Source organism: Halyomorpha halys, unplaced genomic scaffold, assembly GCF_000696795.3.
Source record: "Halyomorpha halys isolate HHAL.00 unplaced genomic scaffold, Hhal_1.1 Scaffold746.1, whole genome shotgun sequence".
Taxonomy (NCBI): domain Eukaryota; kingdom Metazoa; phylum Arthropoda; class Insecta; order Hemiptera; family Pentatomidae; genus Halyomorpha; species Halyomorpha halys.
The window spans coordinates 281,652-301,477 of record NW_027107304.1 but is presented as its reverse complement, the minus strand read 5'-3'; the positions used below and the strand labels follow the sequence as shown (position 1 = coordinate 301,477).

The window sequence follows — 19,826 nt, the reverse complement described above, 5'->3', positions numbered from 1 at the left end:
TCTGTGTTCTCACACAGAATGATTTCTCACACTAAATTTTAAAAATTAACCATCTCAGCAAAACGTTTTATTATATATAGATGGTTGAGCATATGTAAATTAGATCAGATTTATAAAAAAAAGTATTTAGAAGGAGATGATCAGGGCTGTAGTCAAGGAAAACAAAAATAGTTTTCAACTATTCAATAATTGTTAATGTTTCGACCCACAATGTAGGTCTTTATCAGGGTTATTGTAGTAGGTGGAGGTGTACACTAATAATTAAACTATTTTTGATTTTCTTAACCGCAGCTAACCATCTCCTTCTAAATACCTTTTGTCATTACCTCTGGCCATTCCTGGTGTATGAGATGTTATCCTACTGGTCACCGACCAACTCAAGCCAGAGTGAGAAAGTCAAGAATCATTCAGTGGGTCTGTCACAAAATAAATTTCAACCAGCTCAGACTGGATTCCAATCTGCACTGCTAGTGGCTAAAAGTTACTAAGGTGATGCTTTAATATCCTCAGCCACTACGCCTCAAGCTGAACAAAACTACCCATACTATAAGCAGTTCAGCCTGGGTAAAAAAGAAACCACAGAAGCAGATAGAGGCTAAATTGAGAACTTTTAATTAGGGGTGATAACTTTTTATTAGGGATGAGAACATTCTTATATTCTTCAATTTGGGAGAGAGCAAAGATGGTCTGGTTATCCTACAGGTTAGGAACCTATTTCAACCAGGGTGGAAAGGTTAAGAATTTAAATCTTTTATAAGCAGATTATAAATATTGTATATTGCTTTACTAGTAGCAGCAGTATGTGTAACATGCAATTTGTGAGCTCTTGTATTGCATACAATGTATGAATAAATAAGCAGGTATTAATATCAACCATTCCAATACTGCCATTGAAAAAAAAACTTGTCAATGAATACTAACATATTTTATTATGTGAATATAAACAACACTTTTTAAAAGTGAAAATCAGATCAATTTTAAAAACTGAAGAGAAGGGAAAAGGGTTCAAGCTAAAATTATAATAAAAAAGAAAAACCATTTGTCGCTTGAGCTGAGATACCTTGTTAATTCTAAAGCTTTATACTGTTTAAACAAAAATTAATACTACATTCTAGAGTTATCTAGCAGAATTTTCGAAAACAGCAAAAAAATTATATAAGTATCCTACAATGTAATAAAAATTGTTTTGTTTTTTTCATCAGAGTTATCAGTTTTAACAGCTTAAGTGGCAAATTAATTGTTTAAACAGCTCAAAAATGTCTACCTTATTAAGATTTTTATAAAAGATCAAATTAAAATCTTTCGAGAGAATGGTTGAAGTTATATCATCTTCAATAGATTATAATAATATATAAAGGGTAACACTACTCTATAGCTAGTCATGGACTTTAATTTTAATTTTATAAATAATATATCAGAGTTACACCAAATGATACGCAGCATATTATGTTAATTTGATAGTGTGTGTGTGTATATATATATATATATTTAAAGAAATAAGTAATAATTAAGACAACAAAGCTTAAGAGTGCCAGAAGTAGTGCTTTACTCTGATAGTTTACATCATAGTTGACTTATGAAGCTGAAATAGAGACAGAAGTAGTTCCAATAAGAAAAAGCCGAGACCACCAGATCCCTCCTGGTCACATTTGTATGTACATGGCATCGTTATATATTGTTGAACTGTTGTATTTTAAGTTTATATTCATTATTTTCATCTTGAGAAACAATAAAATATGAATTTTTATAGTAAGTGAAAGTTGCATCATATTTTTTCAACCGAGAGAGTGCTGCCTCTCATCGCCACTAAGTACAGGGATGTCAATGTCAGGAATAAGAAAATAATATAAATAAATAAATATGAGCAGAATAATAAATTTTATTTTTTTAAAAAAAGTAACATAATTTAATGAAATCAGTTAACCTGGAGCTAGCTTAATTTAATTATATGTCATATATCTTGGTGTAGCTGAGAACTTAGCATAAGATTTAATGACTTTATTCACTGCTTCAAGGAAATCTTTTTCTGTAGCAACTTTCCTTCGAGCTCGAATAGCGAACATTCCAGCCTCAGTACAAACAGATCTGATTTCAGCTCCTAGCAAACAAAACAACAAATTATAGTTTGTTACAATATATATTTTTTTAAATTATATTTTCTTTTAAAAAGACTAATAATTGAGAAATTTACTTTCAAATGTGCATACATCAATAAAATAAGAAAAAATGTTTTTTCATATTTATAATTAAATATGGAAGAATTGAATAATAGCCTTAAATAAAGTGCACTAAAAAAACTCAACCTTTCTGTTATTCCACTTGTTAACGTTTCAATTTCAAATAGAGCATGGAATTTCAGTAGTTTTATTGTCAAGTTTTGTAACCTTTTTGCTAAAAATAATGGAGAGTTCTATGAGGGAGTTCAATAGTGGTTTGCAGAAAAGAGAGAGTATGAATTTGTCCGTAATAAACAACATAATGAAGCATTAAGTTTCTCCAAATTGATCTGATAGATCTTAAAAAAAATTGTCTGGATTGTTCTCATGACATAAATGTACGTTGAAGTCGTCGAGTGATGTGGATAGACATTTCTAAAACTGCTTGAAGCTATTTATAAATATTGGCAAGGAAAAAGAAAACTTACAAACTCTCACAGAATGTATGACCACTTATGACTTTGTAGACAATAACACTGATAGCACTACCAATCTCAACCAAATCGAAAAAAGCTAGCAATTTTTATGATACTGATCCAATTAAAAATGTTCTGGTTTGCAAAAGTTTTTTTTGTTAAGTTTTTAGTCTTTCCCGTAAACAACTACTTCATATTAGGAAACCCACCCATCTTGGAAAAGTTTTTCAGGAAAACGGCCTTGAGAGCAGGAATGATATCAAATATTTGATAATCTTCAACTTCTCATTAATTTATCTTGTTATTCAATTGCTAGGAGAATATATTTCTATTATTTGTTTCATACAAAATGGAATAAATCCATGTACTGAGACCAAAAAGGCATATGTCCAAAATAAATAAGCCTGTATCTCAACTTAAAGTTTTAAGTTTTGGAAGAGAAAAATTGTATTCCTTTTATGTTCTGTTTTGATGCCAGTTTTATTTAATGTTATATCCAGAAAACTTAGATTATTATTTAACTGTTACTCTGATTCGTTTTTATTTTCATTATTCAAAAATTTTCCAAATGGGATATCTGCTCTTTTGAAAGTGACCTCTACAATTAATCTTTGTTAAGTATGATAATAATTAATACAAATAAATCTTGGTGACAGGAGAAATAGTTCACAATATAAAGCAATAGTTTACTAATGAAAACCCAACAAAAATAAAAGTTGATAATGGTATAATCTCATTCATTACCTGTACTGTTTGGACAGAGCCTAGCAAGTAACTCAAATCGAATATCTCTCTCAACACTCATCGAACGTGCATGAATCTTGAAAATATGAGAACGACCTTCGAGATCGGGCAGTCCAAACTCCACCTTTCTGTCCAGCCTTCCAGGCCTCATCAAAGCAGGGTCTAAGGTATCAGGTCTATTTGTTGCCATCAAAACCTGACAGATCATGTTAATTAGACAATAATAAATAATAAACAGTAACAGAAAAAAATATATAAACATAATAATGGGGTTTCATACATAATAGTATGTAAATAAAAACAATATTTATAAACGAAATCATTCAGGAATCTTTTTATTGGAAATAAATTATACTAGATATACTGCAGCTTGTAAATAAAAAATAAATTTTAATGGAATAGTATGAGCATTGAGCGCAAAAGTGGTGTAAGTCATTCCATCAGAATTCATTTTCATTATAAAAATAATTAATTAATTATTTACAATGTATTAACTTCAAATGGTCATATATTGTAGGTTTTGCATGCAGCTTACAACAAAGGAAGCTGCAAATCCTTAGCAAAATCTTTTGTACAACTTCTCCCTGAGTGTTGACTATCTCAAAACTCCAGTTCTGACTTAACCACTATTGCTCTCAACATCTCGTATAATGAAATGATTCAGTGACTATTTGCTTTTTGCCCATAATAGAATAATCTCTAATGCAAAGATGTAAAGATTTGCTGGGGAGACCGATTTTTATTACATATAAAACCACCACCATGGTTAGAATAGGTTGATTACCTCCAGATAGTAATTTATGGCAAGGATGGGGTCATTAAAAAAAGTAACCAGAATGCCCAGTAACAAAAGAGTACGTGGAACATATGTTTTTATCCTGGAAAGATATTTAATGGTGAATCAGATTTAACATCAACATTGTAATTCTGGTGCTTGATGGCACTTCGATAAGGCTTCCCAAAACTTGTGCTGTGCATGCTCCGTACAGTTTTTGGCCGTCAGAAGTGGTTCTTGGAACAGTCCTTATGAATTCCACCAGTGGTTGTTAAAAACAATCACATACATACTGTCATTTTATATAACACACATATTTTATGTGCCTTTTTGGTGATATATTTTGGCACCATATTATTTACAGGCACAAATGGAAACTACTATAATCAAATAAAACAAGTATCTTCTCTAATCATTATTGAACATAGTGGTTTGAATCGATTTTAATAAGTGCAAGTAGCGCCAAGAAACAAGATGGAACCAAAATATAAAAATCAACAAAATGGCACTAAAGATATTTTCTCGTTGTGGTGATAATTAAAAAAAAAAATGATAAAATTAATAATGTTTAAAAACTATAATAAAACAATACCTTAATGTTACCCCTGGGATCAAATCCATCAAGCTGATTAATAAGTTCTAACATAGTTCTTTGAACCTCGTTATCGCCGCCTGCTCCATCATCAAATCTGGCTCCACCGATAGCATCTATTTCATCAAAGAAAATGAGGCAAGCCTTTTTACTTCTGGCCATTTCAAAGAGTTCACGCACCATCCTTGCTCCCTATGTTATGAATAATAGTTAGTAGTTAAATTGCATTATATTTATAAATAACATTATTCATAAACATCACAATTACCTCTCCAACATATTTTTGGACAAGTTCTGACCCAATGACTCTGATAAAACAGGCATCAGTTCTATTAGCAACTGCTCTTGCGCAAAGTGTTTTTCCTGTACCAGGAGGCCCAAAAAGAAGAACTCCTTTTGGTGGCTCAATTCCTAAATTCACAAACTTTTCGGGCTGAAAATAATAATATTCTTTATTATACTGGGATGAATCACTTCAGAATAATACATAAAATAATAATTGGACTTCAGTGCCTTAGAGTATAAATCAGAAAATCAACAAATAAAAGAAATAAATAATCAAATAAAATAAATAATATCAAATCAAAACGTAGCTTCTAATAAATTGAAAAAAATAAATGATATTTAGTAATAAAGAGCAAATAGAGTTCATATTGAAAAAATTAAAAATGAGTAAAAGGACATCTGTTTACAATATAATAAAGGCTAAAATAATAGTTCTGATTAATATGTATAAAAAAAAAAATAAAATATTTTATCGATTAACAAATTGAAGTTGAAAACTGGAACAGTCATTTCAATTCTTATGGATCTGGATAGATAGAAACTAAAGGAATAGGCGGGATTTGAAGGAGGTGAGGATAGTGGAGCAACAAATGAAAATAGGAATGGAATTCCAAAGGGAGAGTATCTGATAATGGAAGATCACTCAAAGACTATGGATATTACTCGGGATATTGGAAGAATGAATGGAGGATTTAGATTGAAAGAGATTAGAGATGTATGATGGATAACAGGATTGGATAACTTGGAAGAGAAAGGATGCCAGAGAATACATACGACAGTAGGAAGGATAGAGCCACTTCAAGTCTTCATAACACCGGAATATAGTAATGTACCGGGGATCCCGAAGATGAATTTTACAAAGCAATTAATTAAAGTTTGGCTCAATAAAAATAGTATACCCATTTACTATTTGAGTTTGTTTTTTTTACCCCACCCGGACCATATTCCATTCATCAATTAATTAAACATTTCATTTTAGCCTCAAGTTCCCCAGAGACACTTTCATATACCGTACACCAGTAGTCAAAGTGGGGGAGCACCAGTAAGATGACTAAAAGCCTGCGGGTTTCAAAAAGTAATGTGTGGCAAAAGTAATTTAGGTGTTTGTAGGTGGAAAAGGTACCTAAAATAGGTTATAAGATTATTAATCATAAGTTGCAATCCACATCTTTAAATTTAAACATTAAATTTGGGAATTAACATCCAACATAATTAACAAAGTTAAGCTCATCTATCATGGAAAAGATAGATCAGACAAAAATATAAATCCAGTTTTCTTTCTTTGTCTAAATTAGGATGAAAATTATTGAAGTGCTTGATATTTTGAATTAAATTACCTGTAATAATGGCGTCTCAACAACTTCTCTCAACTTTTCAATTTGTTCATTACAACCACCAACATCACTGTAAGTGACATCAGGTTTTTCTTCAACTTGCATCATTGTTACAGTTGGATCTATTTTAGGTGGAAGAGGTATTTGAATTTGATATTTGTTTCTATCGACGCTGAAATCCATATTTCTCAAATAAGAAAATAAAATGATAAAAATAAAAACAATAAAAAATTAACAAATTCAATACCCCACACGCATTCCTTCTTCAATATCTGTAGGTGCGACGGAATCAGCTAAATCAACCACAAATTTTGCAAATTGCTTGACATTTATTATGTATTTCGGGTCCTCAGAATCAGCATTAATAATTTTTGTACATCTGGCGACCTGTAACGTATTTCAAAATTGAATGCTCCTTACTCTGTTTAGAAATTTAATCTCCATAATAAATTCTCCAAATGATAAAATTACCTAATTTATGTTTTAAACCATAGTAACATTTTTTTTTTCAAATGTTAACAGCTAAAAAATTGTGGTTCAATAATTTTTAGGTTAATCATAAATTGAGATCAAACTAAGATCTACATTATATTTGAATCTATGGTTTGTACATATGTCGCTGCTTTACTCTGATGGTAGCACACCTGACATAAAAAGTTTTAACTTATTCTGTAAATTGTACTGTAAACACAAATCAGCTTTGGAACAGTACCCTTGTCTATAGTACTATTTTTGGATAGGTCTAATTAAAAATAAAAACAAAAATTATATTTTTTTTTGGCAAATATGCCACTATTAAAGCAAAATGGTGATATCATATTGTTATGTATATTGTCCAGGATCTAGTATCACATCCTTTGTCAATGTCATTGGCAATACAGTACAATAATCAATTTTAGTACACTACTCTTTAACTATATTCCAATCTGATAAACCATTAACGGTGCTCTTCAACTCATAAGGCTATCACACAAGAACAACCACTATAAGTTGTTTTTTTCCAAACTATACCTGAAGTGGCTGTTCATTTTGGAGTATTTGTTTGTCCGCAGCTAAGTCCCATAAAGCTGGAGGAGCTAAACCAGTATCTGACTCCTTTATACCTGTCAGTTCATTGACACGCTTGATTATGGTTTGAATGTCATCTTCGACACTTTTGATACTTTTCGTGTATTGGCCCTGTCCCTGTAAGAAAAACAATGATATGACATACTGATTCCAAAACAATCTAAACTAGCATAATAATATAAATCATATTTCTTACATAAGTTTTAAGTAAAGCGATATCAGCTTCATCAAGAGCTAAAACATAAGATGAAAATATATTAAAAACAAACCTAATAGAATTTTCGAATACAAACAGAAATAAACTTACATTTGATATCCTTTTCTTCTCCTTCCATCTCATCTTTTGTTTTTCTCATATCATCACCAAGATAATCAGGCATTTTTACTAAAAATGATAATTCACGATACTACAATTTCTGGAGTGAATAAGCACTTCTGTGGTAATGGAGGGGAGGTTTTACTAGGAATAGGTTATATTTGGTTTGCTTAGAGTCTTCACCAGGCTATCCGCGTGTATTTGAAAGTCTCATTGAGTGATGTGTTTTATTTTTCTCTTAAAATGATTCCAGTTAAGGAGCGTCTTTTGAAGAAGAAAATTAAAAAACGTGAACAAAAAAAACGTAATCTTTTGAAAAAGAAGGGTATCATAAAAGGTAGGTATCAGATGCTAAGTTATTATAAAGAAGTTATAAATTTACATATAATTCATTTAATTTTTTTTCGTTGCAGATATTGTTAAAGACGAAAAAAACTATTGTAGTGTGAATGGTAAGCACAAAAAATGTTCATTAATTGTCATTCCTTTAAATGGTTAAATGTGTTGCTAACTTCTGTTTTTTTTTTTCATTGACTCTTCAGGTGGCAAGTTTACAGAGTCCCCATTAGAAGATAATGAAAACAGTATTGTGGATGAGGAATCAGCAACTTCTGTTGAAAAAAATTTTGTGCAGATTGATGCCAATTCTGTAGTTACTTCTAAGAAGAGTAGGTGTTTTATTATTATCAATAGTGTGTGTTGTCTTTTTATATACTACCTCTGTGATCTAATTAGTGTTTTTGTAGTTTATATTTATTCTATCATTAACTCCCATTGATCAGTCTTATGGTTTTAAGTATTACTTTTTTTCCTCCTGATGTATAGTAATATTAGTAATAGTCGTGATTTGTTCATTACTGCTATATTATTCAGGAGTTCGACCGATATGAATTATACGAACTATTAGTGAAAATAAACTAGTGTATATTTTAATTTATTCATAATTTAACTAAGAATTTTATTAAAATTGGGCCAGATGCAAAAAATATTTATACGAGCTTTCATTTTTCTATCTTTGCATGCTCTTTAAGTTTAAATAATGAAACATTGGGCATCATGTTGTTAGTATTTGTACTAACATTGACTAATATTAGACGATGATTCTCACTTCTCCCAGAAAATTTGACTTGATAATGGAAATTCATGTTGATCTCACTGAGGTATTTTAAATTTAATAATTTTTAGTCTAATTGAAGAAGTTTATGTCTCTTTAAAATAAATTTCTGTAGTTGTGTTATCAATTTTGTTTTTGTTTATTTGTTGGAAAACTATTTGGTTGGGCTAAATAAAGTTTTGTTTATGATTTATTGATAATAATTTGATTTTTTTATTGTTACTTAATTAAAATTCTAATGTTGCTTTTGTGCATATTAAAAATATCTTTGATTTTATTTTGGTTAACATTAATAAGTCAGAAGTGTGCTGATTCAAATCCAGAGGCTGGCTTTTTTTTTTTTCACGGAACGGCCTTAGCGACCAGACAAATATTACTACTTTTTGCTTCTCTCTTGTTTTTGTTATTCCTTTCCTTCCATTTCCCTCTCATTATCTCTGCGTACCTTAGTTATCTTTCTTCTATCCATGCGACCCCCCTTTTCGAATTTCTCTTACCCACAAGAACCTTAATTTCCTTCAGCCTTTTCCTATTTCTTTCTCCATCCAGATAGTCCTGGTCCGTTATTTCTCGTCTTTCTATTTCTTCCTTCATCTGTCTGATATATCCTCCGGAGCCATTCTAACCATATGTCTGTGGAATTTCAGTCTCCTGATCCTTATTTCTGTTTCTAGGTCCTTTGTATCTTTTTGGGGCCCTAGATTCTTCTTAGGATTCTTCCTTCTATTCTCAATAGTTCTTACAGACTGGGGAGGTATGTGCTTTACATCCCCTATAGTTTTACAGGTTTAACAACTGTGTTGTAGTGTCATATGTTTGCTTTTGTGGACAGGTTTTTCTTGTTGTATACGTTACTGGTTGCAGAACTTAGTTTTTCTAGTCTGGTTATTCTTTCCTTCATACTTTCTTTTTGCAAACCATTGTTACTTATAGCTTCACTCAGGTACTTAAATTTTTTTGTTACTTTTATTGGTCCATATTTGGTTTCTACTGTTATCTTCCTGAAGTCTGGATCTGTAGTCATTAATTCTGTTTTTTTGTATAATATAAAGGCTGGCCATTATTTTATTAATTTTGGCAATTTATCTTTGCCTAGAATAAGAGAGATTACTTAGAGGATGAAGAATTCTTCTTGATCAGTAGGATATTATTGCTTTTCTGTTTATTTGGTTGCTTTACCTTAAATTTTTTTTATAAATATTTTTTACCATAGTATTATTATTTCTTGAACATTGTAAATTATGTTTGATATATTTTTTCTGATATGATGATGTAGGGTGGCATTTTGTACAAGCATGTCCTTTATGAGCTAATTTATATTAATAGTGAAACCTATACAACAAACCTCAGCTTAATGAATCCCTCTAAATAAAGAATGTTTTGAAATTTCCTTGAAGTAACCATATCTTTCAATAAAACTTTACCTCTATGTAATGGATTGAGAGAGTATACAAACCTTGAAACTTCTTTTGTACTAGGATTTTAAATTTGTAAAAAGAAGTTTCATCTCTCTGCAACAGATTTTCACAATGGTAACCTCTTCAATATAGCAAAAATGAATTGAAAATAGTATGCATTAAGCATTGAAACAATAGAGCATATTATTTAAGTTTGTGTATATATTGTTGTATTTTCAGTCAGCAACTAATGTATAGTAATTTTCAATATGTGGTTGGTATTTTTTCACTTAGGCTAAATAAGACTGTGTCTGTACCTATAACATGCTTACGATCCCCACAAATATTTATCATTTTTATATAAGAAGATGTACTGTATATTTATCATTTATATATAAAATTCTATACAATGTTTTATGTATAGGTCATGAAATAAGTGAAGAGGAAGATTTAGAAGGGGCTGACTCAGCTCCTCATAATGTAAATTTAGGAAGCAGATGTAAGTTTATTTCAAACTATCAAATTCAATTTTATATTTAATAAAAAAATCTCATAATTTAAGCTCTAAGAAATATAATTTTCATTTTTAATACTTTTCATTTCATATTTTAAATATTAAACCTCTAATAAATCTCTTTAAAAATATTATTAATCAAAACTAATTCCTATAATTATATGAGATGAGACTCCAAAAACATATAATAGTATGCCGTATTTGACCCAGATTAATGGAGGAGTTTAAATCTGTTTTGTTTTTATACAGGATTGAAATAGTTTTGGCCAATATAGTCTTGTTAGGTCTTGAAGTGCACTGAGATTTAATGTAAAATAAAATAAATACATTTTTTCAAAATATTGAATTGAGCTGGTTCAGAAATTAATTGTGTAGCATGATACAAACCGGATTTTCGTGCTGTAGAAAAACAAAACATGCAAAATTGTGCAGTAAAAATTCAAAATATGCATAAAACACCCAAATCGTGCAATAATCAACTTGTTATTGTATAATTGATACAATTTTAGAAAAATATACAATATTTAGAAAGGAGTATTTAAAACTTATTCTAAGCAAAATTTCCTTTTTAATTTCTCCTAAAATTTCACATAGTATGTTCTCCCACTTAGCTTTTCAAAAGTGCACTTACATATGAATATACCATTTACCAAAAAACAACAAAGACAGACGAATGAAGGGCTAGATGTGTTCTAGTTATCCAAGTTAAAAAACAATAATATTGAACATTCTCTATAATAAGTTTATTCTAAAGAGACTTTTTCATAGCTACCCGAAACTAGGGGTTAATACTATTCCAAGAACATTCATCACTTCTATTACTTTCTTTGCTCTACTTGTCAAAATTAATACTTGTATGATTTATCTTAAATTTTCCAATTTTAAACTATAAATTAAATAAGGAAAAAATTATAAATTTTTTTTTTTTTACTATGCCAAAGGAGGCATTTCTGCCATTTTGTTTCGTACAGCCCAGTAAAGTTTAGCTCTGCCGATGTAACTCCCGTCTGTAGTCAAGTCCCCCATTGCCGCACATGCAAATATGTGATCGCTAGTCATCTCACCAACTCCACACAGGACGCAGTCCGAAGATTCAGTCACTCCTATTCTCTTCAGGTGGTGCCGCAAATAGTCATGTCTAGTATAAAATTATAAATGTTGGCATGCATACACCTTTTGTATTAATTATGAGAAGTTTAGTTCCAGAATTAAATTTTATGCAACAAAAATTAAAATTTATGGTTCAAAAAGTAAAACTTGCAATTTTATGCAGAAAAACTCAAAACTTGTAACATTTTGAAAAACTCATAAAACATGCAATTTTGTGCATAATAACATTAGTGATATCTGAATGTTTTTTTCCATGATTCAAATTTCTATCGAGGTTTGGTGGAATTCAGAACTAGGAAACAAAAGATGCAATTGCATGAAAATTCAGTCTATTCATGATGTATATTGATTATACTCTTGTTAATTTTTAATATTATTCTGATAAATCATTGTATTAGTTTCATAATTCTATTTTAAATTTTAAATGATATAACTATTATTCAATTTTAGTGCCAGGGAGTCAACTAGGCTTTGAAATTTTAAGTGATGCTAGATTTAGTGCACTGGAAGGAAAGGTATCAGAAGAAACATTGAAAGGCATCGAAGACATGGGGTTCACTCAGATGACAGAAATACAGGCAAAAGCTATACCGCCTCTTTTAGAAGGAAGAGATCTCGTTGGAAATGCCAAAACAGGGTCTGGTAAAACACTAGCTTTTCTCATCCCTGCAATTGAAATGATTGTGAAAATGAAGTTTAGGCCTAAAAATGGTAAGCTCCTCTACTTCTGCGAATTCCTATTGTATTTAAATTTTTTACTATACTTTCTAAATAGTATAATTAAATTATTTTGATTGTTCTATACATTCTATGTTTTCTTTCTTTGTTTATTATCCTTCGTTTAATGTAGCTTCTTTTTTGTATTATTCATTATCTGTGAAAGGACCATATTCTGTTTTTATTAAGTTCAAATTACTTTTTATTTACTTTCACTTACCTATATATGGAATATATAGTTAGAAGAAGTATTGTGATCATGAAAAATATTGTTGTCGATTTTTCAATGAAAAAAAGTATTTTGAGGTCCTCCATGTTCAAATAACCAAGTTTCACAAATGTTCTGTTTGTATGTGTTATGTATACATGTAAATAATTTAGATCAAAATAAAAAAGTTCTATGTAACTGAAATTATATATTTTAAAGTGGGTGTATTCCTCGGTTTGGGGCCAGGGCAGCCATGTTGGTTATGAAGCTTGCAATACATAACCAAGTTAAGCAGCATAGAACATGATCAGCACTGGGATGGGTGATCAATCTACCAGACCACGCTTCGCCCTATCTCTCCTCCTGGTTTGTGAGGTTCTTCAGCATATTGCAGGAAATTCACAGACCAGGCACAGGACTCGTGACCCTACCCTATGTAACTTCATCGTGAATCCTGTATGTGGTCCTTATGGGCTACAGCACGCAGCCAGAGATTTCCAAGGTGTGGTGAACCAACTGAAAAAAAAATATTCCTTGGATGTTATTGAAACTTTTTTGATAAAATTGACTCACCAGTATAGCCAATTTTTTTCATATTTTTTTTATTTGCTAAAAAAAAGAACAACAAAAAAACTTGTTGTATTCATGTCCAATTAAATCGTCTTTGATATCAGCTAAGTCTTATTTATATTGTAATAATTCGTAGGGTTATAAATTCCAAATTTTCAAAATGGATTTCTCTGGAAGTATTGCCAAAAATTAGTTCGGGAAAGTATTGCCACAGTGAATAATATAGAAATATATGTTCAGAAATGTGCGAGGATTAATCTTAACTCAAAGTAGGGTGCTAAGTGAAAATTGTATGATGCATGCATTGCACCAAATTTTTTTTGTAGTTTTAATTTCAATATTATGAAAATTTGTTAACATTTTTGGTCATAATTTAAAAAGCATAAAAGATGTCCAAAATTTGATCGCTGTAGATCATTTTTTAATCTGTTTTAGTTAAAATTATATCACTCTTCACCACTTGACTTTTCTTGAACTTTGTTATTGTTATCTTCCAAAATGAAAGTTAATATATTACTCTTCTAAAGAGTATTTGTTGGTTTAATATTAATGAAGTAATGTTCCTAGCTTTAGCCGTTAGAATATTTCTATATTTGTGAAGAAACTTTTTTTTTAGTCATTTCAGCAGCATTAGATTTTTTTTTTGTTTTAAATATTTTCTGTTTACAGGGACTGGATGCATAATTATATCCCCTACAAGAGAGTTAGCAATGCAAACCTTTGGTGTCCTTCAGGAACTAATGAAGTATCACCGAAATACTTACGGACTTGTAATGGGTGGCGCTCATCGAGAAACTGAAGCCAATAAACTGCAGAATGGTTAGTTTAAAATTTTTTGTTACCTAATAATGGATTTCAAGGCATATCCTAGTTTCTATCACGCCCTCCAGAGTTTGAACAAGTGCACTTTATTATTTCCTTTGTTCCTAAAGATCGAATAGTAAAGAATTCCAATGCACTGATGATTCAGATTTGATCATTAAATAGCAAATAATTATTGAAATTATTTTTTACCAGATTGACAGATTAATTTGTATTACCAGACTAATTAATTTAATTAAGTTAGGTATTTGTTTTGGTCTATAACTCCTAAACAGTGCATCCTAGAGAAAATGTTATTTTAAAACAAATTAAAGAACATCCGCTCAATAAATTCTTCTTTCATTCATTCCGTTCAAGTAGTATGATCATAAACCACCTGCTATGGTCTCATATGGATTCACAGCACCTCAGACGACCTGTTTGAGTCAAAGTTTGAGACCATACTGCTTGATCCCATTATTATGTTGCAGAATTTAATTTTCTTTGAATTGTTTCATCATAACATTTTCACTAAGATCAACTATTCAGGATTTATAGGCGTTAGAAAAAAAAAAAAAAAACCTAACATTTCGTAATTCAGTTAATTAGTAGTAGTTTTAGGACCCCTACTTATGCATTTCCATGTTAAATGTGGTAGAAAATAATTTTTAAAATTATTTGCAAATTTATATTTTTTGGACTGGGTTATATACACCAGATTCCTGTACTTAGCTGTTCTTATCTCTTGCAGTTTTATCCTTCCAAAGCCACTTACACAAATTTTTTAATTTGTTTGAAAGAAATAAATAAGGGACTTATTTTTAAAAAAATAAATAAATGAAACATTTTAGAAAATGTTTTATAAAAATTTTAACTGTATTTGTATGTTTAAATTTTTTTTTTTTTTTATTTTAATTTATTTTCTATTGGAATTTATTTTTAAAAAGATATTTTTATAATAATTATTAGTGTATTTGTATTTGTAAATACTTGTTTTAGGTTAGGAATTTATTTTTTAAAAAACTTTTAACATAATTTTATAGTAATTAATTTTCAATAAGAAATAAAAACGAGTATTTAAATCCCCCTATACCAGTCCAAAGTTCAAGACGAAAAAGGATTAAGGGAAATTCTAAAAGATAAATATCAATAAAATGTGAAAAAAATTAAAATTGTTAAAGAGTATTCAAGTTGCTGTACTCAGCAGCTGGCCGCTGGGCCCGCAATGTCCTTCCACCATTCTATCTCTAAAAGGTTAATTGAAAGGCTCATGTTATGAAAGTATAAAAATTATAACAACTCAAGCTGAAACTAATTACTTATGATTTAAATTTTTCATAAAACATATAGTCATTTATCAACTTATGAACATTTTGACTTATGACGAACAAAACGCAATGGATAACAATTTCTTTTTCATCATTATCATTACATAACTCCTATTGTAAAACAAGATGATTCAATCGATTCTGTCAGCCAATATTCTGCCAGTACCTAGTACTTACCGAAGAAAATGAATAAACTTTTTATATTCTTGCCTGTCCTGACAACCACGGTGATGGTCCCCCTCGTTTGGTAAATATGGCTAATTTATAATAACTATTGTAATATGGATATTATTGATTCTCAAGAAAACATCTTAATTAGTGATATTGCTTTTAGATAATTACCAATTGATTTTTTCCATTTATAATAAATATTTATGTGTCTCTATTTTCACAAACATTCTTTTATAATTGTAATTTAAAGAAAATCGTAAAGTTATTAAATTTTGTTTTTTTAGGTATTAATATATTAGTAGCAACTCCTGGACGTCTCATTGATCACTTACAAAATACTCCTGGTTTCATGTACAAAAACCTGATGTGTCTCATAATTGATGAAGCGGACAGAATATTAGATATCGGTTTCGAGAATGAAATGAAACAAATTATCAACCTTTTACCTAGTAAGAATACAATGTTTTATTTTATTTATTATTGGAGGAGGGCTGTTAAAAAAAAAAAAAAGTAAACATTTTTTCCTCTATTTTATTCTTTTAGTCCAGTCTCAACCTTCATCTCATTTATTATTGTTAATTTTATTTTTTCAAAACCCCTTTTTGAAATAGAGTTTTGTGTTTAAGTCTGTGTTGTGGGATTTTGTTTTTATTGGAAACGTTACATTTTAAAACATGAAGGTAGTGAATGAGTATTGACTTTATTTGATAGTTTTCAGTTAATCTGTATGATATTTAATGGTATTGGGGCATACCAATAGTAGGTTTTTAATGATCTTAAAAACTAGGTCTAAATTTAAGACTATTTACAATATTTACAGATTGTTCAAGTGGCTGTAATGCTGCCGGTTGCCCACTGCACTGGTGGCGGCGCTGGTTGCAACGTCTGAAATAGTGGGTTGGGCTGATATTTCAACGAGTCCAGGAATTTAATATGCCTCCTTCTGATGAAGTCTGGGACCATTGGGACATCCAATACTTTGTGAAGAGTCTGAGGTTTCTCCTTCTTCCATACTGTAGTCCGTACAATCTTCCTCAGTACGGAATTTTGAAGGTGGTGGTGTGTACCATCGTTGAGGTGGATGAACAAAGGAGCTCCATATAGGAGTAGACTTGAAAGTTTTAACAGGAGGGAAAGAGCTGATGATGTTAGGAGATGGTGTCGGCGGTAGGATTTCCCTATGATTTTTTGTTTTTGATGTAGATGGGCACAAAACTTAAGATGTCGATCCAGTTTTATACCCAAATAGATTATGGCATTGGATAGGAACATTATAGAGTTTGCCACTTGGAGCTTTTTTGGAAGTTTTGCTTGGTGTGCAAACACTATGTAGGCCGTTTTCGCTGGGTTTATGGAGATATTGAGATAATTCAGCTGTTGAATGATCTCTTCACAGACTTTTCCCGCTTGTTTTAGTGCATGTGTGGGGTTAACGCTGCTGCTGTAGATGGCGATATCATCCGCATAGGTGGTTATTGTAGCAGTTTTATAGTTGTTGGCTATTACATTGGCAGTGGTATAGACATTGGTGAAAGTATGGCCCCTTGTGGCACGCCACACTTCAGTGGAACGGTGCTAGGGTGCTTCTCTTCAATTGAATAAGGCGATGACCGAATAGAGCTGCTTCGGGCATTCTGTTATCTATAAGCTTACGGCATAAGATACCATGAGAGACAGAATCGAAGGCCTTTGTACAGTCAATGGATATCATAGCCGTAGCTGTATTCCTGTTATAGTTTGTGTTCACTTCTCTCTGTGATTTCATGAGATGGTGTTCAGTGCTCAGGTGAACTTGGAAACCTGTTTGCTCATAAGGAATCACGGAATGTTCATCACAGAACTCCCGAAGGTAATTCAGTATAATTTTTTCGTAAACCTTAGAGAGGTGAGGGAGCAGGCTGATGGGCCTGTAGTGATCCGCCTTATTTCCAGACTTACTCGGCTTGAGGAGTGGGAAAAAGACGGCGTATTTCCTTGTTCTAGGAAAATATCTCAGCCATATCTAATAGACTTCATTCATGTTAAAGAATATGTATGTAGTTATTTTATTTTGTGAGATCAGGTATTCATTTTAAGTTTTGTGAATTTAACCTGTATCAAGTGGGCTGTGTACTTATTTATTCTTACCTTTTATAATTTAATTGTTAGTAGATAAGATTTTTTTTTTATTTATGAACTTTTTTTTTTATCTATTATTTCAATAAAACTAAAACTTTTTAGATCAATTTTCATATATTTAGTTCACTCAGATAATTTGGAAAATGAAATAAATTTCTTTAATATATTATTACATGTAAATTTATGTTTGTCATACTCATTTATAAATATTATGTTAATTGAAATGTAATAATTATTTTCAAATTTTTACAATTAAAAGGCTTCCTATCATCGGTTATAATATGCTTGAAATGGTTATCTATGATCATTCGAACTTAAATTATTCCATTATACTATTGTATTAAATGCTGTATTATTTGATATTTTAATTAATAATTCTTGATTTTATTATTATTTGGTATTTATTAATTAATTTTTTTTGTATATTTAACAAATTTATGTCAATTATTTTAGAAAAACGATTAACAATGCTGTTTTCTGCAACTTCGACAAGAAAAACAGAAGATTTGACTCGCCTTGCTGTAAAAACGGAGCCAGTTTATGTTGGAGTCCATGATTCTTTCGATATGGCTACAGTTGATGGACTTGAACAAGGTTAATTATTTATTTAAATTTTGAAGTATGAAACTATGATCAATTCTCAAAAATATATTCTAACATAGCATTTCTTTTGTTATAGGTTATGTTGTTTGCCCTCCTGAAAAGAGATTTTTGTTATTATTTACATTCCTTAAAAAGAACCGTAAGAAGAAAATTATGGTGTTTTTTAGTTCTTGCTTGTCTGTGAAGTTTCATGAAATGTTATTGAACTATATTGATTTTCCAGTCATGAGTATTCACGTAAGTATCATTTATCCTGATCAGATTATATATACATATACCTTTGAAGTTCCTTGAAGGGTAAAACTTCAAAGTAATATAATCCTTCGATTTGTTGTAAAATAATGGTCTCATATATGAAAAAATGTCTTTTCTAATATTAGAAAAAGATAATTCAATAATTTTTTTATTAATGTTAATTATAATATATAACTGCCTAGAATTGAATTTATTTAAATATCGATATATTACAAAATAGGGAGCGGCATGCTAACTCCAAGGAAGAAGAACAAGAAAGTCAGGCATAAAATTTGCTAACATTTATTAGTTTAAATGTTATAATAACCATGTTAACTTTAACTTCCAATATTCCTCCAAATTTGGGCCAAATCGAACTAGTTATTTTCAAAATATGTCTTACATTTTTTTTTTTTTTTCATGCATTAGTACAAAGTTTCCATACCTTCAGAAGTAAGGAAACAAAATGATTTGTTTGTCACTTGTTAATACCTGTAATTATAAACCTAACATATATATAGTTACTATTAAAATTATATAATTTATAAATTAATTTTTTATTTAGGGTAAACAAGAACAGAAGAGAAGAACTACTACTTTCTTTAACTTCTGCAATGCTGATAGCGGTATTTTGTTGTGCACAGACGTGGCAGCCAGAGGTTTAGATATTCCTGCAGTTGATTGGATTGTACAATATGATCCTCCAGATGATCCTAAGGTTTCACTGAAATTATTATTATTAATATTTTTGTTTTTATTTAAAGATTAGCTGGCTGGGTCCTGCACAAAGTGCATCTGATTAATTAAATAACATTCAAAATTGATGTTGGAAAACAAAAGGACTAATCACTGAAACAAACTAGATACAAAGTGTCTTTAGTTCGTTGGTATATTTGAACTTAAATGAAAACTACATTTTTTTATATATATAAATATTTTATATAACCTCTTAGAATAGGTATTTTTTCAAACTCACTCCTATTGCACATCTTCAGTATAAGATTATTGCTCAAATTAGAAATGTTAAAAATATTACTTTAAAGTAAAATCCTAGGTAATCATCAATCAGGATGATTGAGGAAAAACATTCTTAGGACCTCTTTAAACCCACATGGTAATTTTTTTTTACAAACTATAAGACTAAATTTTTGTATTAAATTTATTTAACAATTACACCAATTCTGTTATATTATTA

At 30.2% G+C, this 19,826-nt stretch overlaps 2 protein-coding genes across 2 annotated transcripts in view; one reads left to right on the top strand and one right to left on the bottom strand.

The window, feature by feature from the left end:
- Nucleotides 1-1,859: 1,859 nt before the first annotated feature.
- On the bottom strand, nt 1,860-7,880 carry Rpt1 (26S proteasome regulatory subunit Rpt1). Its single transcript, XM_014428737.3, has 9 exons — nt 7,738-7,880; nt 7,627-7,664; nt 7,374-7,547; nt 6,610-6,749; nt 6,366-6,534; nt 5,012-5,176; nt 4,744-4,935; nt 3,377-3,572; nt 1,860-2,098 (listed from the first exon to the last, which is right to left on the bottom strand). The coding sequence occupies exons 1-9, from the start codon at nt 7,808-7,810 to the stop codon at nt 1,941-1,943; spliced, it is 1,305 nt and encodes a 434-aa protein (XP_014284223.1). The 5' UTR covers nt 7,811-7,880; the 3' UTR covers nt 1,860-1,940.
- Nucleotides 7,881-7,946: 66 nt separating this feature from the next.
- The window catches only part of LOC106685811 (uncharacterized), a 16,031-nt gene continuing 4,151 nt past the window's right edge, over nt 7,947-19,826 (top strand). Inside the window, exons 1-10 of the mRNA XM_014428736.2 lie at nt 7,947-8,083; nt 8,160-8,198; nt 8,289-8,414; nt 10,682-10,756; nt 12,332-12,592; nt 14,046-14,195; nt 15,961-16,125; nt 18,248-18,388; nt 18,474-18,634; nt 19,197-19,349. Of these exons, the coding sequence (XP_014284222.1) occupies nt 7,990-8,083; nt 8,160-8,198; nt 8,289-8,414; nt 10,682-10,756; nt 12,332-12,592; nt 14,046-14,195; nt 15,961-16,125; nt 18,248-18,388; nt 18,474-18,634; nt 19,197-19,349 (1,365 nt within the window). The 5' untranslated portion in view covers nt 7,947-7,989. The remainder of the gene's footprint in view (nt 8,084-8,159; nt 8,199-8,288; nt 8,415-10,681; nt 10,757-12,331; nt 12,593-14,045; nt 14,196-15,960; nt 16,126-18,247; nt 18,389-18,473; nt 18,635-19,196; nt 19,350-19,826) is intronic.